The sequence below is a fragment of the Pterocles gutturalis genome, unplaced genomic scaffold (assembly GCF_000699245.1).
Source record: "Pterocles gutturalis isolate BGI_N339 unplaced genomic scaffold, ASM69924v1 scaffold45902, whole genome shotgun sequence".
NCBI classification, from domain to species: Eukaryota; Metazoa; Chordata; class Aves; order Pterocliformes; family Pteroclidae; genus Pterocles; species Pterocles gutturalis.
Genome location: NW_010117155.1, coordinates 1 through 18385, shown reverse-complemented (window position 1 = coordinate 18385; position 18385 = coordinate 1). Strand labels below are relative to the sequence as shown.

The 18385-nt window shown below is 35.1% G+C and overlaps 1 protein-coding gene across 1 annotated transcript in view; it reads left to right on the top strand.

Annotated features, from left to right (window-relative positions):
- Positions 1–17661, top strand: part of AGGF1 (angiogenic factor with G patch and FHA domains 1) — a gene marked incomplete at both ends in the record, with an annotated part of 19449 nt that extends 1788 nt beyond the window's left edge. The window contains 10 exons of the mRNA XM_010075697.1: positions 482–628; positions 1211–1399; positions 5249–5318; positions 11020–11131; positions 12366–12417; positions 14550–14651; positions 15012–15177; positions 15428–15510; positions 16534–16661; positions 17562–17661. Coding sequence (XP_010073999.1) covers positions 482–628; positions 1211–1399; positions 5249–5318; positions 11020–11131; positions 12366–12417; positions 14550–14651; positions 15012–15177; positions 15428–15510; positions 16534–16661; positions 17562–17661 — 1149 coding nt within the window. The remainder of the gene's footprint in view (positions 1–481; positions 629–1210; positions 1400–5248; positions 5319–11019; positions 11132–12365; positions 12418–14549; positions 14652–15011; positions 15178–15427; positions 15511–16533; positions 16662–17561) is intronic.
- Positions 17662–18385: the final 724 nt, after the last annotated feature.

Here is an 18385-nt window from a genome sequence, read left to right as displayed (position 1 = left end):
TCTTCCCTACATTGATGCAAGGAGGCAACATATAAGGAGAAGAAAGTTGTTGAGGGGATTTACATGTTTATTTTGTTCTGTGGTTTTTTTCCCCTGCTATCTAGCCTTCTCTTAGATCACTTGTTTCATCTCACTTGCTTAATTGATTTGTTCCTTAGCATCTAGCAACTGAAATGGAACAGAGAGCAGAAATTGTTTTAGGAACGTACTGAAAGATATTCACTGTGTATATTTTTGATGTGAACCACTTTTGAATAAAGGTTGTGGAATACAAAAGGCACAGGATGAAGTCTTGGTCCCACTGAAATCAGTAGTTTATTAGTAAACTACAGCTAGATTTTTGTCTTCTTGTTTAATAGTTCTTGAAACAATTCAAGACCGTAGAGCACTGATTTGTTTTACTTAAATAAGGGCATTGTAAAATGCTGAACAACCAAGGTTTTCTCAGAAGAAAATTTAATTTCTTACTTTCTGGTATCAGGAAGCAGAAGATACTTCAGTACCAGAGGGTTCTTTGGCAGAGAGCTTGAGAGCTGCTGCAGAAGCTGCTGTTTCACAAACCGGATTTATTTATGATGAAAATACAGGATTGTATTATGACCATAGCACTGGATTCTACTATAATTCAGTAAGGATTGTTTTCAAAACCCTTGGCATTTTTTCTCTATTGCAAAAGTTTTAGTAGTAAAAGTTGATGTGAACAAAGAACTAAGATCCAAACTGACTTTATGATTTGAAAAACATTAGTGGAGATTAATAGTAATGGAAGTTTGTTAATTAGTTGTTGAACTATTTCAGTCAAATTAAAGACAGCAGGCTAAGACATAAATTTAGGTTTTCATTCAGTTCTTTTTGATATGTCCTAGATCTTTAGCTTGCCTGGCGTTGTAGAAATTTTATACTAGAAAGCTGCTCTGTAGCTCTTTTGAAATTAAAAGCTTGAGCTAAAATTTTCACCAAGTTGAATTTGGCGTGCCCATGATGGTCATCTCGTGAGCTTTTCATCGTATTTTCTCTCCCAGTCCTGTTGAGGGGGAGGATTGAGAGAATGGCTGGATAGGCACCTGGTAGCCAAACAGGGTCAAGCCACCGCAGTTCTTTAGTATGTTTATTTTAAACTTAATATGTGGTTCTTCATTAACTAGGTGTTTCCTTGAACAATGTATGTATTGGAGTGATGATACCATTGTTCTTCATATTTCTTACAAAGGAAAATCAACTATATTATGATCCAGCAACTGGAATTTATTACTACTGTGATGTGGAAACTGGCAGATACCAGTTTCATTCTCGAGTGGATCTGCAGTCTTACCAGACCTCTGGTACTCAGCACACCAAGGATAAAAAAGGGAAAAAGAAGAGAAAAGAACCAGAGCAGACTACTGCAAATGAGTATAAGGTAACTTTAGAACTGACAGATGAAAAAATGCAAAACTGTTTTTTTGATGCAATTTATGGGTTATGGGGCTTGGTTTTATGTTGAGGATGTATGCTTATTTTCTGAAAGATTCAAACATATTTCAACTGTATACAGCAGGTTGCTAATATGTAGTTAGTGTTTAATTTTCCTATTGAGTGATTAACAGTGAAACTACGAACTTGGATCCCCTCACTTTTTCAGTGTTACTTTATTACAATACAACTGTGTAGATCTCTAAAATTGAGTGTCAGTGAAGCTCTCTGATTAGCACACACACTAGAAGGAATTCAGGGTGCTGTGTGGGCTGGATTTACATCAGAGTTATAGAATCATAGAATGGTTTGGGTTGAAACGGACCTTAGATATCATCTGGTTCCAACCCCCATGCTATGGGCAGGGACGCGTTCCAGTAGACCAGGTTGCTCCAAGCCTCATCCAGCCTGGCCTCGAACACCTCCAGGGATGGGGCATCCACAGCTTCTCTGGGCAACCTGTTCCAGTGCCTCACCGCCCTCACAGTAAAGAATTTCTTCCTAATATCTAGTCTAAATCTGCCCTCTTCCAGTTTAAATCCAGAAGTTCAGTGTTACCTCAGTGTCTTTGTTTTGGGGTTTTGCCTCGTGTTTTTTTGTTGTTGTCTTTTTGGATTTTTTTTAAATTCAAGTGGTGAATAAAGAAATGACTGAAGGTTTTGAAAACAGACACACACCACCCCTTCTTTGTGACTGTATTCCAAAGTTTATTCCACTGATGTTTCACTGTATCTCTACCATCATTTGGGATTGAAATGTCTGTGAAGTAGTAATTCTTGCATATTATGCTCTCCTATTGGTATTTGATTTGGTCAATGCATTCTTGTTGCCCATAGTATGTGGATAAGCAATGTCTTAATAAATGCTCATTGTTATTATCTTGTATTTTAAATTATAAAAAACCATAACTTCCTTTCTTTTTTTTCTGAGTGCTAAGAAAGCATACTATATAGTAGTACATAGTGATTGCCTTGAAAAACATTACTCACTCCTAAACACCAGAAGTTCTATTGTAACACAGCTATTAAACCTCAAGAAGGATTTTCTTATTGATATTGAATCAAATTTCTGTAGTCCTACTCTGCAGATTTGGTTTATTACTTAAGATTTAATTGAATTTATCGATTTCTTTAGTTTGCAGTGCCTCCTTAGTTTGTATTTTTTGAAGCTATTGCTTTAACTGTTGTGTAATTTCATTATGTAGGCCTCAGTCAAGCTGATTGGTTGAAATCTGAAGTAATTATCTTAGTGTACAGATACTCTTACATAATAGTTACGTAGCATCAATACAGGGCTTAAAATTTTTGTATCAGGAGTGACATCTTCTGAAAGATTTGAAAATGGAAGCTGTTTACATTAAGAACTAATGAAGGTAGGTTAAATGGATAATTATAGGTAGATGGTAGCTAATGTAGGAATTTCTACTCTTTGAGAAAACTTAATGGGAACAACTCCATTCCGAAAGCTTCAGGTAGATACTTAGCAACACTGAAGTATAATGATCATTTGACTTAAGAGAGGGGAGCTAAGGCAGTTGAAGGTAGGAGTTCTACCAGCATCCAAGTTCTGGGTATGCTGCGTGCAACTGCTGGATTAGCGTTCTGCCACTCTCAGAAGGCCTTGTTAATACATAACTTTATTCATCATGTGTCAGAAGAGCATAACGGAAAGCCCGTAGGAATAAGCCTTTATCATACAGTGTAATTAATAAATCTCTTAAATTTAGTTCTGTGATGCACTGTAATATACTGACCTAAATCAACAAGTGTATTTATAAAAGTTCTGTGGCATATATAGCTCTGACCTAACAAATAATGTTGACTACTTTTTAGGATCCCGTCACAGTCTGTTTCTGTCATCTCATTATACTAGAAATAGCTGCTTGTCTGCTTATTTTATACTGATAAAATATTTTTATGTAGAGGGTCTTGTTAACAAATCTTTTGTGTGAAGCTTGCACAGTCACAAGTTAGGAGGTAAACATCCACTTTTTCTGATGTGTTTTATTGATAGTGAACAGAGTACTTTGCTTTAGTTGTGAATTAATATGTCTGACCAACAGGATAACAGGAAAAACATTTAAAACATTCTGTAGGGCACAGATCTTTGCATCTGTGAGCAGTAAGTGAAGGTTAGTGCCATAGTGCTGTTGTCCCAAAAACTAGAGTTCGTCACCGGTGTGCAACAAGTCAGTCCACACACAGTCGAGATGCCATTTTGTTGCATTTCTGCAGAGAGATGGATTCTAGGTGGTAATTCCACAAAGCTAGTACACCTGGTTACAGTCACATTGTATATTTATACAGTTCAAAATGTTAGTTCTGTCTTATTTGCCACATCCCTCTCACTATAATTGGTTAGTTCTTATCTCTTCTTTACTGCAGTTGTTTAATTATTTTCCCACTTCTATTTAAAGACATGGTGTTTCTTAAATTTAGCGTGCTGTGTGAGTGAGGGTCTTAATCTGGGGAGGGTCTCAGACACTTGAAGGTGTGGTTTTCACATGATAATGAGGTTTCCAGACTTGTGATAACAGAAGCTCCCATGCTCTGGGATATTTTACACTTCAGGGACAGCAGTTCCTGTGATTCCTCCTAAGGGGTAAATTGCTCCCATTGTATGGAAAGACAGACTGTTCCAGCACTACCTTACTGTTCACATATTCCATGTTACAAATTTAACTTCTTAATTTTCTATTATTTTTAAAACAAAAAAAGGGAGAATATAAAGTGAAACTTAAAACCATAACTCTCAAAACTTCAAAAAGAAAAGAAAGCCTTTTTGTCCGTTTTTGTAAATGTACTGTTAGATTTAGAAAAAACAAAGCACCTTACTGTCTTATTTTATGTAGCTGAGTTCAAATACTTTATTCTTGTTGTGTAGTTCTTAATCATGTAAGAAATTTGTTCATTAGCTTAAAAAAAAAATTTATATTAGTATAAAAGATTAAGATTTATTAGAATAAAATATTATAGGTTTTTCTGTTATAAAACTGAAAAAATAGTTTACAAGCTGCACAATCCAGTTCATAGATGCCTGGTATTTCTTGGCAATATTATTTTTGTCCAGTTTAGTCTGGTATTGGTGAAGACACTAATTAGTTCATGCTAGTTATTGTATTATTTACAACCTAAAAGAAAACTAAAAATGTCTGGATTTAAGTATAACTTTGTAGATGAAGTGCTGTCTGTTGAAATGCTTTCCTGCGTGCTCATGTCCAGCCTTCTCCCTTTTCCTTCCCTTCTCTCTGCCACTCTTGACAAAAAAAATACAATGTTAAAATAAAACTTCTCCCTGAATACTGATTAAATTACTAAAGTTGCAACAATTCTTTTGAAGATTGGTACTTTGTTATTGCTTTTCCCAATTGGTTATTAAATCACAAGGTAGCATAAATGGTAATGTGATCCCTGGCCCAGTATCAAGGTCCAATGTGTCCATAAAACTTGGAGAACAGACTGTGTGCAATAATGATACTGTAGTTCTACTTGCTGGATTGAGGCCGTTAGAAATACATAGCAAAATTTAGATGCAGGGTCTGACATAGGCCATTTTTTCCACAAAGTGTTGTTACAGTTTATTCTTAAAGTAGTACCTAATAATTTTATTTCAGTGTGATGCTCAGAATTAACTTCTGCTGTATTCTTTTCCATTATAGACACATTCTAACTACTTCTGTAGGAGAGACAAGGCTTGTGTACTTAGTAGCATTTCCCACAGAATTCTTGAAGCAGTGATTTTTTATTTTTTTTATCATATGTAGTTTACTTTTTGCCAATATTCATCCCGTCTTTAGGTACGTCAGTTGACAGAAACCATGGCTAATCTGAAGATTTCTTCTTTTGGATTGGCAGCTTCTGGTGAAGGTAGAGTTGAGACACCAAACGCATTAGTCTGTGGAAGTTTACCTTTAACCTTGATATTTTCATTAAAGGAAAAATAGTATCTAGTAGTTGATGTTTAGATACCTGTTTTCCTAAAGAAATTAATAATTTTTGAAGCTATTTGGTCAGAATCAGTTCATCTATAAAGTAACTTTGAAATATATTTGAAACACTGTATAAGTAAAACATCTGAAGAAAACTTTGATGGCATTCTAGTGTATTTGGGAAGAGACATATTTAGCATCACTGTATTAACATAGAGTATCCCGACTAAACAAACTGTGTGATCTTTAGGTAAGGCAAATGTATTTTTCCTGTCTTCCAGAGCTGTCCATCAGTGTATAAAATAGCTTCCTTATGATATAGGAAGAGCTTTACTCTTTTGCTGGCTTTTTATTAGACTTTTTGCAATGGATACGCGAATATTGTGTAGGGTGGAAAACAGTAACTGAAGTACTTGTGAAATGGTGCTAGCAGCGAAAGCTTAGTCATCTGAGTGAAAGAGCTATTTTAAAGTGTTTGAAAATGCTCCTTTAGTAAAATACTGAATTTCAAATTAATATTTCAAATTGAGAGAGTCAGTGCTAAAGATCTAATATTCAGCCCTTTAGATGAAGGTGTTAAGTACTCATGATTCCATTAAGTCACCCACTGAACCTGTAGCAAACCAAGAAGCAACAGACTACATGTTTCTGAAAAGCTGTATTTGTACATATTTTTATATTTTGTATAAAATAAATCTATTTAGAAAACAATACAGTTTAAACAGTGCATTTCTTAGAATTAAGCTAGTTAGGCTCATAATAACTTTTAAGTTCTAATTTGTAGGCATGCTGAAGAATTGCATGAACATGCATGTTGCTCAGGCATAATACAGGAAAATGTGAAGTTTCGGAAGACAAAATGTCGTGCTCTGTCACATTAAAGCAAAAAGTATAGTTAAATGCTTAAAATATTTTGAATTTTTCATTAAAAATACTTATGTGACTATGGTCATTCATATATATTTTGTAAGTAGGCCAATCTGCACTTCAGAAGGTCATTGTAATCAGTAGTTCATGGCCTGTTTATAAAGCAAAACCATCAATTTCAGTCACACAAATAAGATTTATAATTCTTATAAGATAGCTCCTCATGGGATGCGTAAACATCCTGATTTCACTTGCACATTTGGCTTTGTCAGAGATGCAGAAAAATGAACTGACTTAACCGTGTGGTTAAGTAGTTTATTATGGAGCAGATTCATCCTGCCTCTCAACTTCACTCATGCTTACTGAGAGAAGAGCCAGAGATCACGTGGTGATACCCAGTACATAAAAAGTTTTTCAAAGCTGAATCATGAGGCAGTCCATATCCAACATACAACTGTTGGGGTAGGTCTACTGACTATTTAGATATATTCGTCAAAGCAACACACAAAGGAAGGTATGTGCCTGATACGGTGTAACAAACATGGTTATAGTGAGCACGTACTTGCATACTTTTTGTGTTATGTCATGGGTTTGGGATGAAGACTTAACTATTCTGCCATTGAGAAATGAAGTTCATTGCTTGCATTTGTTCGGTCCTTCAGGATGATATTTACTGAATATTCTGTGTACTGCCAGTTCCTGATTTTTTAATGTTTAGACATTATCAAGGTGTAATTTAATACAGATCTGTGAAATCATAAAGTGCTCAAAATCGATATTCTTTAGGAATGCAATTTTAAAATCCTCAGTTTTGTACAGGGATTTCTAAATGCGAAGATTACATTTTTACCAGTACTTAAGAGAACTATGTAGTTTATTTGCTTTCTTAACAGTTGATTGTAGTAATAGTGGAAAAAATACAGAAACTTCTGAGAACAGTCTTAATGGTCATATTGACAGAATGTATTGACTGTTTTCAACCCCAAACAGAGAGTCTACTCTTTAGTAGCCAGGCTTTGAAACAGCACCTTCCTATTTTCTAATTTAGAATATCTGAAGTGATGCCAAAACCAAGGATCACTGGATTCCCTATGGAGAAAGAGCTTAGTGGCAGGGGCATTATACTTAAGCATCAGTGTATCACGGTGATCTGTTAGTTTGCCTCAGTTGTGATTTGAGCAGACCATTTAGTTTCTCTCTTTTCAGATTAGATTAGTAAAGCTTTGGTAGCTTACAGTGTTAGGGGAATAAATATATTTAGGATTGCAGAGCACCTTGGTGTGTCAGTTATCAATCTAATACCCATACCAAACTTAAATATAGACAGTAATAAATACACTGGAAAATATAATTCAAAAAGAGTGAAAATCAGATTTGCCAAGATTTCTAATGGAATGCACGTGTCTGACATGTATGAACTGTGTAGTCTTACTTTTGTCAGGATTACTATATCTCTTAGTTAAAATAAACTACATTAGTCAGTGACCTTCCTAGTTCCAGTACTTAGAGGATTCAGGGAGGAAGGTTAGTGCATTATAGAGAAACCCTAAACAAACTGATAGTCCTTCAGTTAAAGCATGAGGTCTTTTAAAATTTGCTGATTATGCCTGAGAATCTGCTGTCTTATTGAAAGTGTCTCAAAAGTACACTGTAAAGTCCTATCCAACAGCTTGACTGCTGGGCTGAGAAGAATTCTTGTGTTTGTCTTACAGTGTGTCACTGATGAGTTTTTACAATTCTGAAAAGTGAAAGTACTTTAATTTCCATGATGTTAACATACAGATTAATTCATGTATCTTGAAATATAAAATGCTGTACAAAAACTTACTGAGAAAAGTTAAGGATTTTTTTTATTTTAACTGCTGTGCTGCAATATTTGGTACAATTCAGGGCAATTGAATGCATTCATTCTGAATCCAAGATGGTAAGTAACTTAAAATCTGAGATTTTTAAAGTTTCTCTTCAAAGCCATTTGTGCTCTTTCTTCCTTTTTTTTTCTTTTTTTTTTCCTTGTTTTTTTTCTTCTTTTTTTTTTTTTTTTTTAAAGATGGTCATCCAGGGTGCTAGATTGAGAATCATATTTTCAAGGTCCTCTGGCAAAATTAATATGAAACTTTAGATTTCTCAGTTTAAAAAGTGCTGATGGTCTTTTTTCTGCTCATGAAATCAAGTGGCAATGGAACAACCTGCAATGATCTAATCTGTCTGGTAGTCAGTGGAGAAATTTGTTGCAAATAGATTCTCAATAGAACTGTTCCACATAGCATAAATTAAATTTAAGTCCTCTACACTATCTTGATGAAAGGCTTTGTTAAATTTGCAATTTTGAAAGGAGGAAGAACAGGCAAGCATTAGGCAAGCATGGGTGGGCATTCCAGATATCCTAGGCCATTGTGGAAAAAAATGAGAAGACAAGAACGGAAGATATGATGATCAGTTAAAGAACTTCTGAACAAGTTGCAAGAATTGAGTAAGAGAGGGACAGAACTAAGTGTCATAAAAGCAAAACTGGAAAAATATTCAAGATACTGTTGTACAAGTTTGAAAGTGAGGACAAGGATCTTGAGTTTTATGTGAGAAAAGAAGAAGGAATAAGTGAAGTTTAGGAGTGCAGTCACACTTTCCCAAATAGAAAATGGTCTCAGTCATGTCTAATAGGATATGAAAGTGTTTCTACTGAAATGTTCTTTTGCCTGTACATGCAAAACTTTCTGGAAATTTCACTGTTTCTTGACAGTTGTAAAAATAATTCTTCCTAGTGAAGAATTTACTTCCAGGCTGATAGCAGACTTTAGAATAACTCATCTGTAAAGAATGTAACATTCTGTAACTCCCCCTCAGGATTTGGACACTGAAGAGCATAAATCATCTAACAGTCTGAATTGCTTTTCCACTACTGAGCAAGTAAGTTCAACTGAAGAAGAAGAGTCTCCAAATATAAGAAAGAAGACTAAGATGGACATGAAACCAGGAAACAGTCTAACAGCCAAAGATTCAGTTTCTACAGACAGTATAAATTCACATTCACGCAAAAGTACACCAGATACTGCAGCATATACAGATGACAGTAAAACAGCAGACACAGAGAGTGAGCCAGAAGAAGGTGAAATTACAGATTCTGAGTGCGAAGCCTACAGCAGTGAGGTTGAAGTAACAAGTGAAGAAACTGCTGATTCAGAAGACTCAGAAAATGAAGGTGAATGCTTGTGTGTATGATGTCACTGTGTTTTTCCAGGAGCCTATTAAGAACAAACTACAAAACAACAGTTTGGATAATTTAAAAAAAAAAAAAAAAAAAAAGCATGTGACTTGAGATACTTTGAATTAAAAAGTTCTATATGTTACCAGTATTTGTTTCTTCCCTCTACTTGCACAGTACCCAGAAGCAAGTAGCGGTGTTTTTATAAAAGCTGTTTAGGGATACAATGTCCGGTGCTTTTGTAGAAACCTTTGTGGTAGAATAAGATTTGTTTAGATTAGGATAGTGACAGGAGAGAAGAAACTCTATTGCTAAAATAGAGGTTCTAGTACAGAACTCACAGTATTAACTGTGTTCAATTAATGTATAATATTTGTGATTACTGTTCATAAACAATCATGTATAATTCAATGTAAGGTGAGTCCACTGTGGTACAAAAAATGGATGTGAAGTACACGGTCCTATTTGCAACCCTATCTTGTTTGTATTCCAGTGGCAACACGTAAGAAATGGGTATAGAGAGGAAGCCTGTATACTGTTTTGTACCAAAGGAAGTGTTCTCCTAGGTCCTTAAGACCTCCTCAAGAACTGACTGGTCTCTTGCAAAAAAACCCAAACCAACCTATGAAAAGCTTAATACAACCAATGGGAACTATGTATATGCAAAGGATATTCCAAATCACAGAATGAAATACAGCCTATAGAAGTCTGTATGCAACCTGTGCTCTGCTCACAGTTAAATAGTCAGTTTGTTTCTTGTTTTTTCACTTATTTTTCACTTATTCAGCTACTCAGTTCTGAGTGATTAATGCCATTCAAATGTGCTTGCTACCATCAAGCTTTCAGATTAAATTTCCTTCTCTTAACTGTTTTCTAATAATCAATTCTGCAGTAATGCTGGAGTAATAAAAACTGGAGACAGCTTCTCTCCTCTTACTACCTTTTGATCTAGCGTCTTCCCCATCCTACCGTGTCTGTTCCTAGCTGAGATTATTGGAGACTGTTTCTACAAATGTACACCCAAGAATTCATACAGATAAAAATATAATCACTTAACAGATACTGAGGCAAAAAAAGTATATGCATCTGTAGGCTCATCTATTTTATCTGTATTGGTGCATGATGTTAGTAAGAGTAAAAACACACTTGACATAGAAGTTATCAAATATAAAGTTCTATACACATTAGGTTTGTGATGTGGTGGAAAAAAAGGGGCTGCCTTTTCTCAAAGTAAAGCTGTATTCTAATCTGACTGGTGGTCCATAAATGTATAATACAGTAGTAAATTCTGTGAATGTATTTTATTGCTGTAACTAAACAGCTGTGTACATGTAAATAAACAGAATTAGGAAAACATTTCTAATACTTCAGTGTGCAGTCAGAAAGCCTCTGAAACAGTAGTCTCATCAAAGTTTTCTCTCAGATGTGCTTATACATTTCTTTTTCTGAAAGTTGCATAGCATTTGGACAGATAATGTCTGAATGTATATCAGTTGTTTGAAAGTTATGACTATAGGGGTAAAACTGTAATTTGCTGGTAGTAACAGTATTTTTTTTTTTTTTATAATTATAGATGAAGAAAAGATCTGGCCTCCTTGTATCAGAGTGATTGTAATAAGATCACCAGTTCTACAGACTGGATCACTTTATATTATCACAGCTGTGAAACCTGCTACAATTGGAAGGTAAAACTGGAATTTGTTACGTATGCCTGAAACCGTACCTCCTTTTGAAAGCTGTGGAAGCTACTCAGGATTGCCTGACCCTGGTCTTCATGCTTGTCCTCCTAGCGTGCAGCGGTTGTGAGGTACTCACAGTACTCTTAGCCCACAATAAGAAATTTGAGTCATGTCATGTAACGTCATGCTTGTTGTGATAACAACATATGCAGTTAATATAGCTCAGCAGTCCTAAAAATTTGTTAGTGATAACTTGGTCTTGTGTCTGAGTGCTAATGGCAGCTTAGCTGCAAATCGTTCTTTGAAAACTTGTTTTCTAGGAAGTAAGTGAACATTTTCTAGGCCACTAAGGTAACTTTTTCAGAAATGGAATAACACACTTCAGGAATTCAGGATCACAAGGAAGCATTCAAATTCCAGTAGGGTTGGTTCATAATTTTTAAAAACCAACAATAAGTTGGGTTTTGTGCTAGCCTGTATGCATTCTTCCAGTTCTACTATTAAACAAAAAAAAAAAAAAAGGTTTGTTTATTGTGGATGATGAATTTGACGATGAATTAATTCTTTCTTCCCTGCTTACTGAAAACCTCACCCCTTTTCAGCTGATTTTATCTAATGCTGATAGATCTGTTTTGATTTGCTTTTATGGCTGGGGCTTTATAAGTACCTTTGTGTGAAGATTAACAGATGACAATTCTGCTTGCAGTTTGCATATAGGTCCTTTCCTAGCTGCATTGCTTCCTCATCCCCTGGTATAGGAAACTAATACACAAATCCATTCCTTCTACTGTAATGTTTTTGACAAAAAAAAACCCAACTATACAGATTACTCTTTCGTTGCCTGCATTACCTGCCTAAGACAACCAAGAAGTCAACTTCAGCATGAAGATTGATGCCAAGATGTACTGAAGAGCCTGAAGGATGCAGAGTTCAGAGTATTATTTACAGGGCTTTTATAAGTATAAAAGTTCAGCTAGAAATGTCAGGTTTATAGATAAAAATGTAACAGTACAGCTTTATCATATATTCATTGCTTACTGTGTACAGTTTATAGACAGAAGAAGGGACCGGAAGCAAGCCTTTACCTTGTGGATATAGCAAGTGTTTTATATCTGTAAAGCTCCCTAATAGCTCAGAAGAGAAACATGGTATTAAGGTTCAACTGAAATACCCCTTTTGTAAGCCACTTATTAGACCTATTTCTGCTTTGTTGTGATTTGCATATCAACTTGCCTTCCAGAGAAAAAGATGTTGGACACACCCTTCAGATTCCTGAAGTTGGAGTCAGTAAGGTAACTCTTTTTTCTGTCTGCTGAAAGGCAGAATATGAATGAAGCTTTAGATTTTATGGCTTTAAATTTTGCAAAATCTTATGTGGGTTTAGACACATTTGAAGTTAGGAAAATGTACAGTACTGAATGGGAAATTAACACCAACAACAGTGTGATTTCGAAGTCTAGAAAAGCTAAATTTTTTTTTTAATTGGAGTTTTACTAATCCACAGTGTAATGCACAGAAGAAAAAATTGTACTTTGAATCTTGAACTTCTTAGTTACTGAGCTTGAAAAAAACTTATTACTTTTAAGTACTAATGGTATATAAAATATTGATGTCAGCTAGTTAGAACTTTGTCATAAAGTAATCCAGTCCTTGAAGTTGAGCTCGGAGCAACAGGTTCTATTTTATGTTTCTTCAAGACAACTGCATAAATATGTAAGTGATATACAGGGAGCTTGTAAATTTATCAGAATTTCTTTCAGTGACAGATGGTAATGGAAAACTTTTCTTTTGGTTAAGAAAGATTAAAGATAAATTATGTGCTCTTTTTTGCTAGCTACTCTAACACAGACCATAAATACAGCACTCTTAATAAAACATAGATTGACAAAGACATGTCATCCAAACAAAAAAAAATTGATAAAGACATCTGCAAATGCAAGTATCAGAAATACACTTTACTATGCCTGTTCCAGATGATAGTTCTGATTAATCAGCCGTGTAACATATTTTATACTGAAAATTTTCCAGAGCAAATATTTGCCTGCTATTAATGACTTTTTCAGGCATGTATTTGAAATTGGGTGCATAAAGAAGCCAAAAGGTTTTTTTTTTTTTTTCCTGTAATTTTTTAATACTTCATGGGTACCTGACTGCTTATGTAAGAAGTTATTTCACTTTGCAGATAAGGACTCAGAGGCAGGAAGATAAATGACTTCTCTGTGGAAACAAAATTTAACTACCAGTTTGTTTTCCACACTTTTCATAGTTAATAGTTGTGGCATTTGCTTTTCTTGAGTGTAGAGTGAGATGTAAAAAAACAACACTACACACTGCAGATTTAGCATCTTTAGGAAATAAAGTTTGGATTCATCTCATTCAATAAAACAAAGGGTAGAAATTAAAGTATTTATTGAATGAGCTAGGCAGTCTCCACCATTATGGAAGTACTTGTGTTGTAAATGCTATAGCCAATATACAAAATATTATTTTGCTATATTTTTATTACTGAATGTAGCAACTGCTGTTGCTCACAGATAAGAAGAGACTTGGTTTTAGATGAACACTTTCTTCCCAAGTTAACTCTTGTATTTTTTCTCCAGTATAGCAAAAGGGATCTTTGCTTGTCAAATTTGAAACTGTCACTTTTTTAGACTTCTGTTTTTTACTCAGAGTCTTAGTAGGCTTCAGAAGATGATATTTTGGTTTGCCCAGTCACCATTTTTGGAGGTAGTGTATAGCTTTGAGCCTCGTCAGAAGTTGTTTTTATTCTGTTCTATGTGGGTTTGGGAGCAATACCTATATGGAATTGCAACAACAAAAAACAAAACAAAAAATTGCTAGTCTCAATATGGGAAAGAATGTAGAAGGAGGCAAGCGATGGCTAGTCATTGTGTCCTGGGCATTAAGATGCAAGTGAAGGTGAATTTCATGATATTTACAAAGGCATGGCATTTAGGGAGCTATTTCAGGTATGAAATACCAAGTAACCTGAAACTGTAGAATGAGATCAGATATTTTTCTTTAATTGGAAGAGAAAAATTTGAGAGTGCTGTAGCATACCTTACAGGGAAAAAGCCTTTTATTTATAAGAGTAGCTAAAAATGCTATATAACTGAATCTTGCAGTCCTTTAAGTAAAGCATACTTGCCACATTGGAAGTATACACTTTCTCAGTAGTGAATCAGTTTATGGCCAAAATAGTTGTATTATTAATACCATACTTTAGCTCATGCTGTTGTGGCCCATTCATTTACATGTCACATGGATGAAATCATAAGGTGTGGAATACTCTATTAACTTGGAGTACTAGAGCCACACATTTTAAAGGCCTCAAAATATATTCTGAAATCTTACTGTAAAATAGCATATAAATTGTGAAGTATTTGCTCAATAAGAGCATTTCACTTAGGCTTCTGTTTGTCAGTTCCATGCAGAAGTATATTTTGACCACAATTTGCAAAATTACGTTCTTGTGGATCAAGGCAGTCAGAATGGAACAGTTGTTAATGGAAATCAGATTCTCCAGGTGAGTACCTGTTGTTATAATTCCGTGTATGTTGCAGAAAACTGTAGTCGTGTGGTTATTTTAAATGTGTTATGGCAAATCATTAACAACGTAATTGTGTGGCTTCTTTCATACATTATTCTCTTCTTTCATTCCCTTCTGTTTTTAAGGCCACTTATAATACTTCATGTTTGGTTTGTATTAGGAAAAATCCACTCTGGTTGCAGTTCCTAGAGTGAAATAGCCACTGTAGTTAAATACTTGCCTGCATTTGTGATACCAAACTGAATTACTAACTTACGAGCAGTGTTCGTGAAATAGTGTTTGTGCCCTTCATTAGTAACTAACTAACATGGCTACCAAAATTTTCTTTTGCTGTAGCCTAAAACAAAATGCGATCCCTACATCTTGGAGCACGGAGATGAAGTGAAGATTGGTGAAACTGTGCTTTCATTTCATATACATCCTGGCAGTGATACTTGTGATGGATGTGAACCAGGACAAGTCAGAGCACATCTTCGCCTGGACAGGAAAAAGGAATCTTCTGGTTAGTCATGTTATCGTGGGATATTTTTTTTATTATGGCTCTTTACTTTATAAACATTGTAATTACTTCAGTTTCCTTATAATTTTCTTGTCAGCTGGGAATAATTATACAATACATGATGATGCATTTTCTTCTTGGTATGTGTGTCCATGTGTAATAACGTTAGAACAAAAGTTATCACAGTTGTCTTATGTTTCTAAACATTGTTACTTTATTAATTAGAAATTCAATCTTGTGGTGTTCTTTTTAGTTTGCCCAGCACTTAGCAAAGAAGAGAGAGAGTTAGTCAGAAGAAAAGCATTAAAACAAATACGGGTCAAATATGGTTTGCAGGTGAGTTTACAGTAGAAGCTGATTAACAGAAGTCTGCATCTACTTTGTGATTTCTATTTTAAGCCATAGACTTCAGTGAATAAGGAAAGTTTTTAAATGCACTCAAACTTGAGGCTGCTAGTTTAACTTGAGCTTGTCTTTTGTACACTAAATAATAATAATTTACAAACCTCTACAGAGAGAGATGATGATAACAGGGCATGAAAGTTCTGTTAGAAGTTTAGGAAAAGAAGATCCATTCTAATGTGTACAAGATGCCTCATCTTTTTGAGGTTAAAATTTCTTAAGACATTTCTATTTTTATTTCTGCAAATGAAGTTCACATAAAATTGCAGTGCTGTCTTTTATTTGGAAAGGAAAAATAATGAGCAACTGAAAAATGATGGAAGGAAGAGGGAAATTTTTCAATATTTTTATTTTAAGTCCACTTTGCCCTAGAAGAATGCCAACACGAATGTACAGGCAACATAGTATATTCAAGTTACTTCAGTTTTAGAGATTATTTTAACTATGGGATTACATGTAGCACTTGTAATAAGTATTCATATAGAAAACAGAATGCCAACTTTCTCCAAAATTCTTCCGCTAGCAAAATAATATTGATACGGAATCTATGCATGTGCTTAGTTCCGTCACCTAACTCAACCTCAACAGTTGCTGAGTAACAGGCTGTATGTTTAAACAAAAAGCCAGTGGAATATCCATATGGTTTTTTGCTTCATACAGAGAGATTGATTCTTCATACCAAGAGCAGTATGAGAATCTGTTAATTTATTTACAGCCTCTGTGAAATTAATGACTGCAATATTACATTATTATGTGATTATGGCAATAACATACTTCACAAGGTATAACTGTAAGGAAAGAAACTACTAAATGAGAACTATATAGTTTTTTGTTATTTAGAATTAATTAAGTAGTGTAAAGCCGCCTTACTTTTGGAGGGAAGCAGTGAAGTTATCAAAAATAAAGAATTTAAAACCCACTTTCTTTGTCTTGATGGAATTTTATCTGCTTATAAAGAACACAGAGTATGAAGACAACAAAGCAGTGAAAAATCCAAAGTACAAAGATAGAGCAGGAAAACGCAGAGAGACCATTGGAAGTGAAGGAACCTTCCAGAGAGATGACAGTCCAGCTTCTGTTCATATGTAAGTTTGTTTGGGGTGGAAGGAATCCTCTGTGTCCTTCTCTAGCGAATCTTAAAAAATTATGATAAAGGAAATATCAACTAATTACTAGGATACGGTTTGTTAGATTATCAATTACCTGGATATATTGTGTTAGGAGAGCTAGAAAATAGTAAGCTATTCTCACTTGCCAGTTCACATGCTCTCTTTATTAAATCCTCACCTTCCATAGAGAATTCAAATTGGCAGTAAGGATGCTTAGATCACTTCTTTACCAACTCAAAAAATCAAGGAACTCTCAAGCTGCACTATCAACACCTTCAACAGTGTCTACTTTTCAAGTGTCTCCATTTCTGTTTTTACTATCCAGTCCCAGTAATAGCACACATGCAAATTTTTCACGTTCAGTTTCTTTCACTGTCAATATCCAGCCTGTCATAGGACATGCATTTACTTTTGCTTCTGTAGTTGTAGTTGGGGTGGTTTTTTTAAGAAACATGAACTTGTAGGTGCTTGCAAGTTAGTAAAAGAAAGTGCAAGACAACAAAATCTGCGCATAAGGATGATCTGTTGGTGAGGTACCTATACTGCCTTTTCCCTAGTACAGTCAATTCCCTCCCACTCATGCTGTATCTTTTAACTCCTAAAGTAAACAAGTAGTTCAAAAGGAGTTTTAAGAAAGTTGGTATTGACCAGAGGCTTGGAATAGCTTTGGTAATGAAAGATATGCATGGAATAACTTGCAAAAGGTAGCACAATGGTCTTCTGGATAGCTCTTCATGGCAGTAGTAACAGCATAGTAGTTGGTCCTGGTTTCTAGAGCAGCACGTGCATGTACATTTCTGTCCTTCAGTATCTGAGTAGAGAGCATAGTCTTTGTATTAACTCTTGCTTATCAGTTATCTTAAACTTTCTTCAAAGTGAAATCAGCAACAGCAATAAAGGACATAAGATGTTGGAGAAGATGGGATGGAAGAAGGGGGAAGGCCTGGGCAAGGATGGCAGTGGTATGAAGGATCCGGTAGGTCTTTCTGGTTTTCACTTGGAGCAAAAAGGAATAGAAATGTATTTGTAGTGAAAAGTGTCCAATTGTAAGCTACTATTTATTCACTTGAAACATTTCAAAATCCTGGTTAGGAAGCAATAATATCAATAGGACTAATCTCAAATAATTTTTTACGTGATTAATGAAGTATTTTGAATTTTTTACATTATTCTGTCCCTTCAGTAGAAAATGCCAGTAATGTCTGTGTTTGTTAGGAAACTAAGCAGGGGAGGACAGACAGCTTCTAGGCATTGCATTAATAATCTCATATTTAAATACAAAATCTGGAGGAAGAGTGAAATAATTTTAAGTTATGTGAATTCAAGATGGGCTTGTGGTGGAATTCTTCACTTTCCCTGAGGCTGATGTAGCACAAAAACCAAGCTAGGTGACAGGCATGGGAGAGGAAAAGCTCTCTCTGTGACAGCCATGTTAGCCCCATGTTTGTCACCAGAGATATGTTGGTTTTTGGCAGTAGTGCTGCTCAGAGCCACACCATAGTTTTTGTTGTGAAACTATCCAGCACAGGGATCGTATGCTATTCACTCATTGAGGAGTACTTCACGGTAATGTTAGTGGCAGGTGACATCATTCAGCACTCTAGATCATAGTTCTAGACGTGGTGATTTGACATATCATTTTAACAGTACTTTAGATGTCCATGTATTATCTAGGTATATGAGAGCCTTAAAGAGAAGAG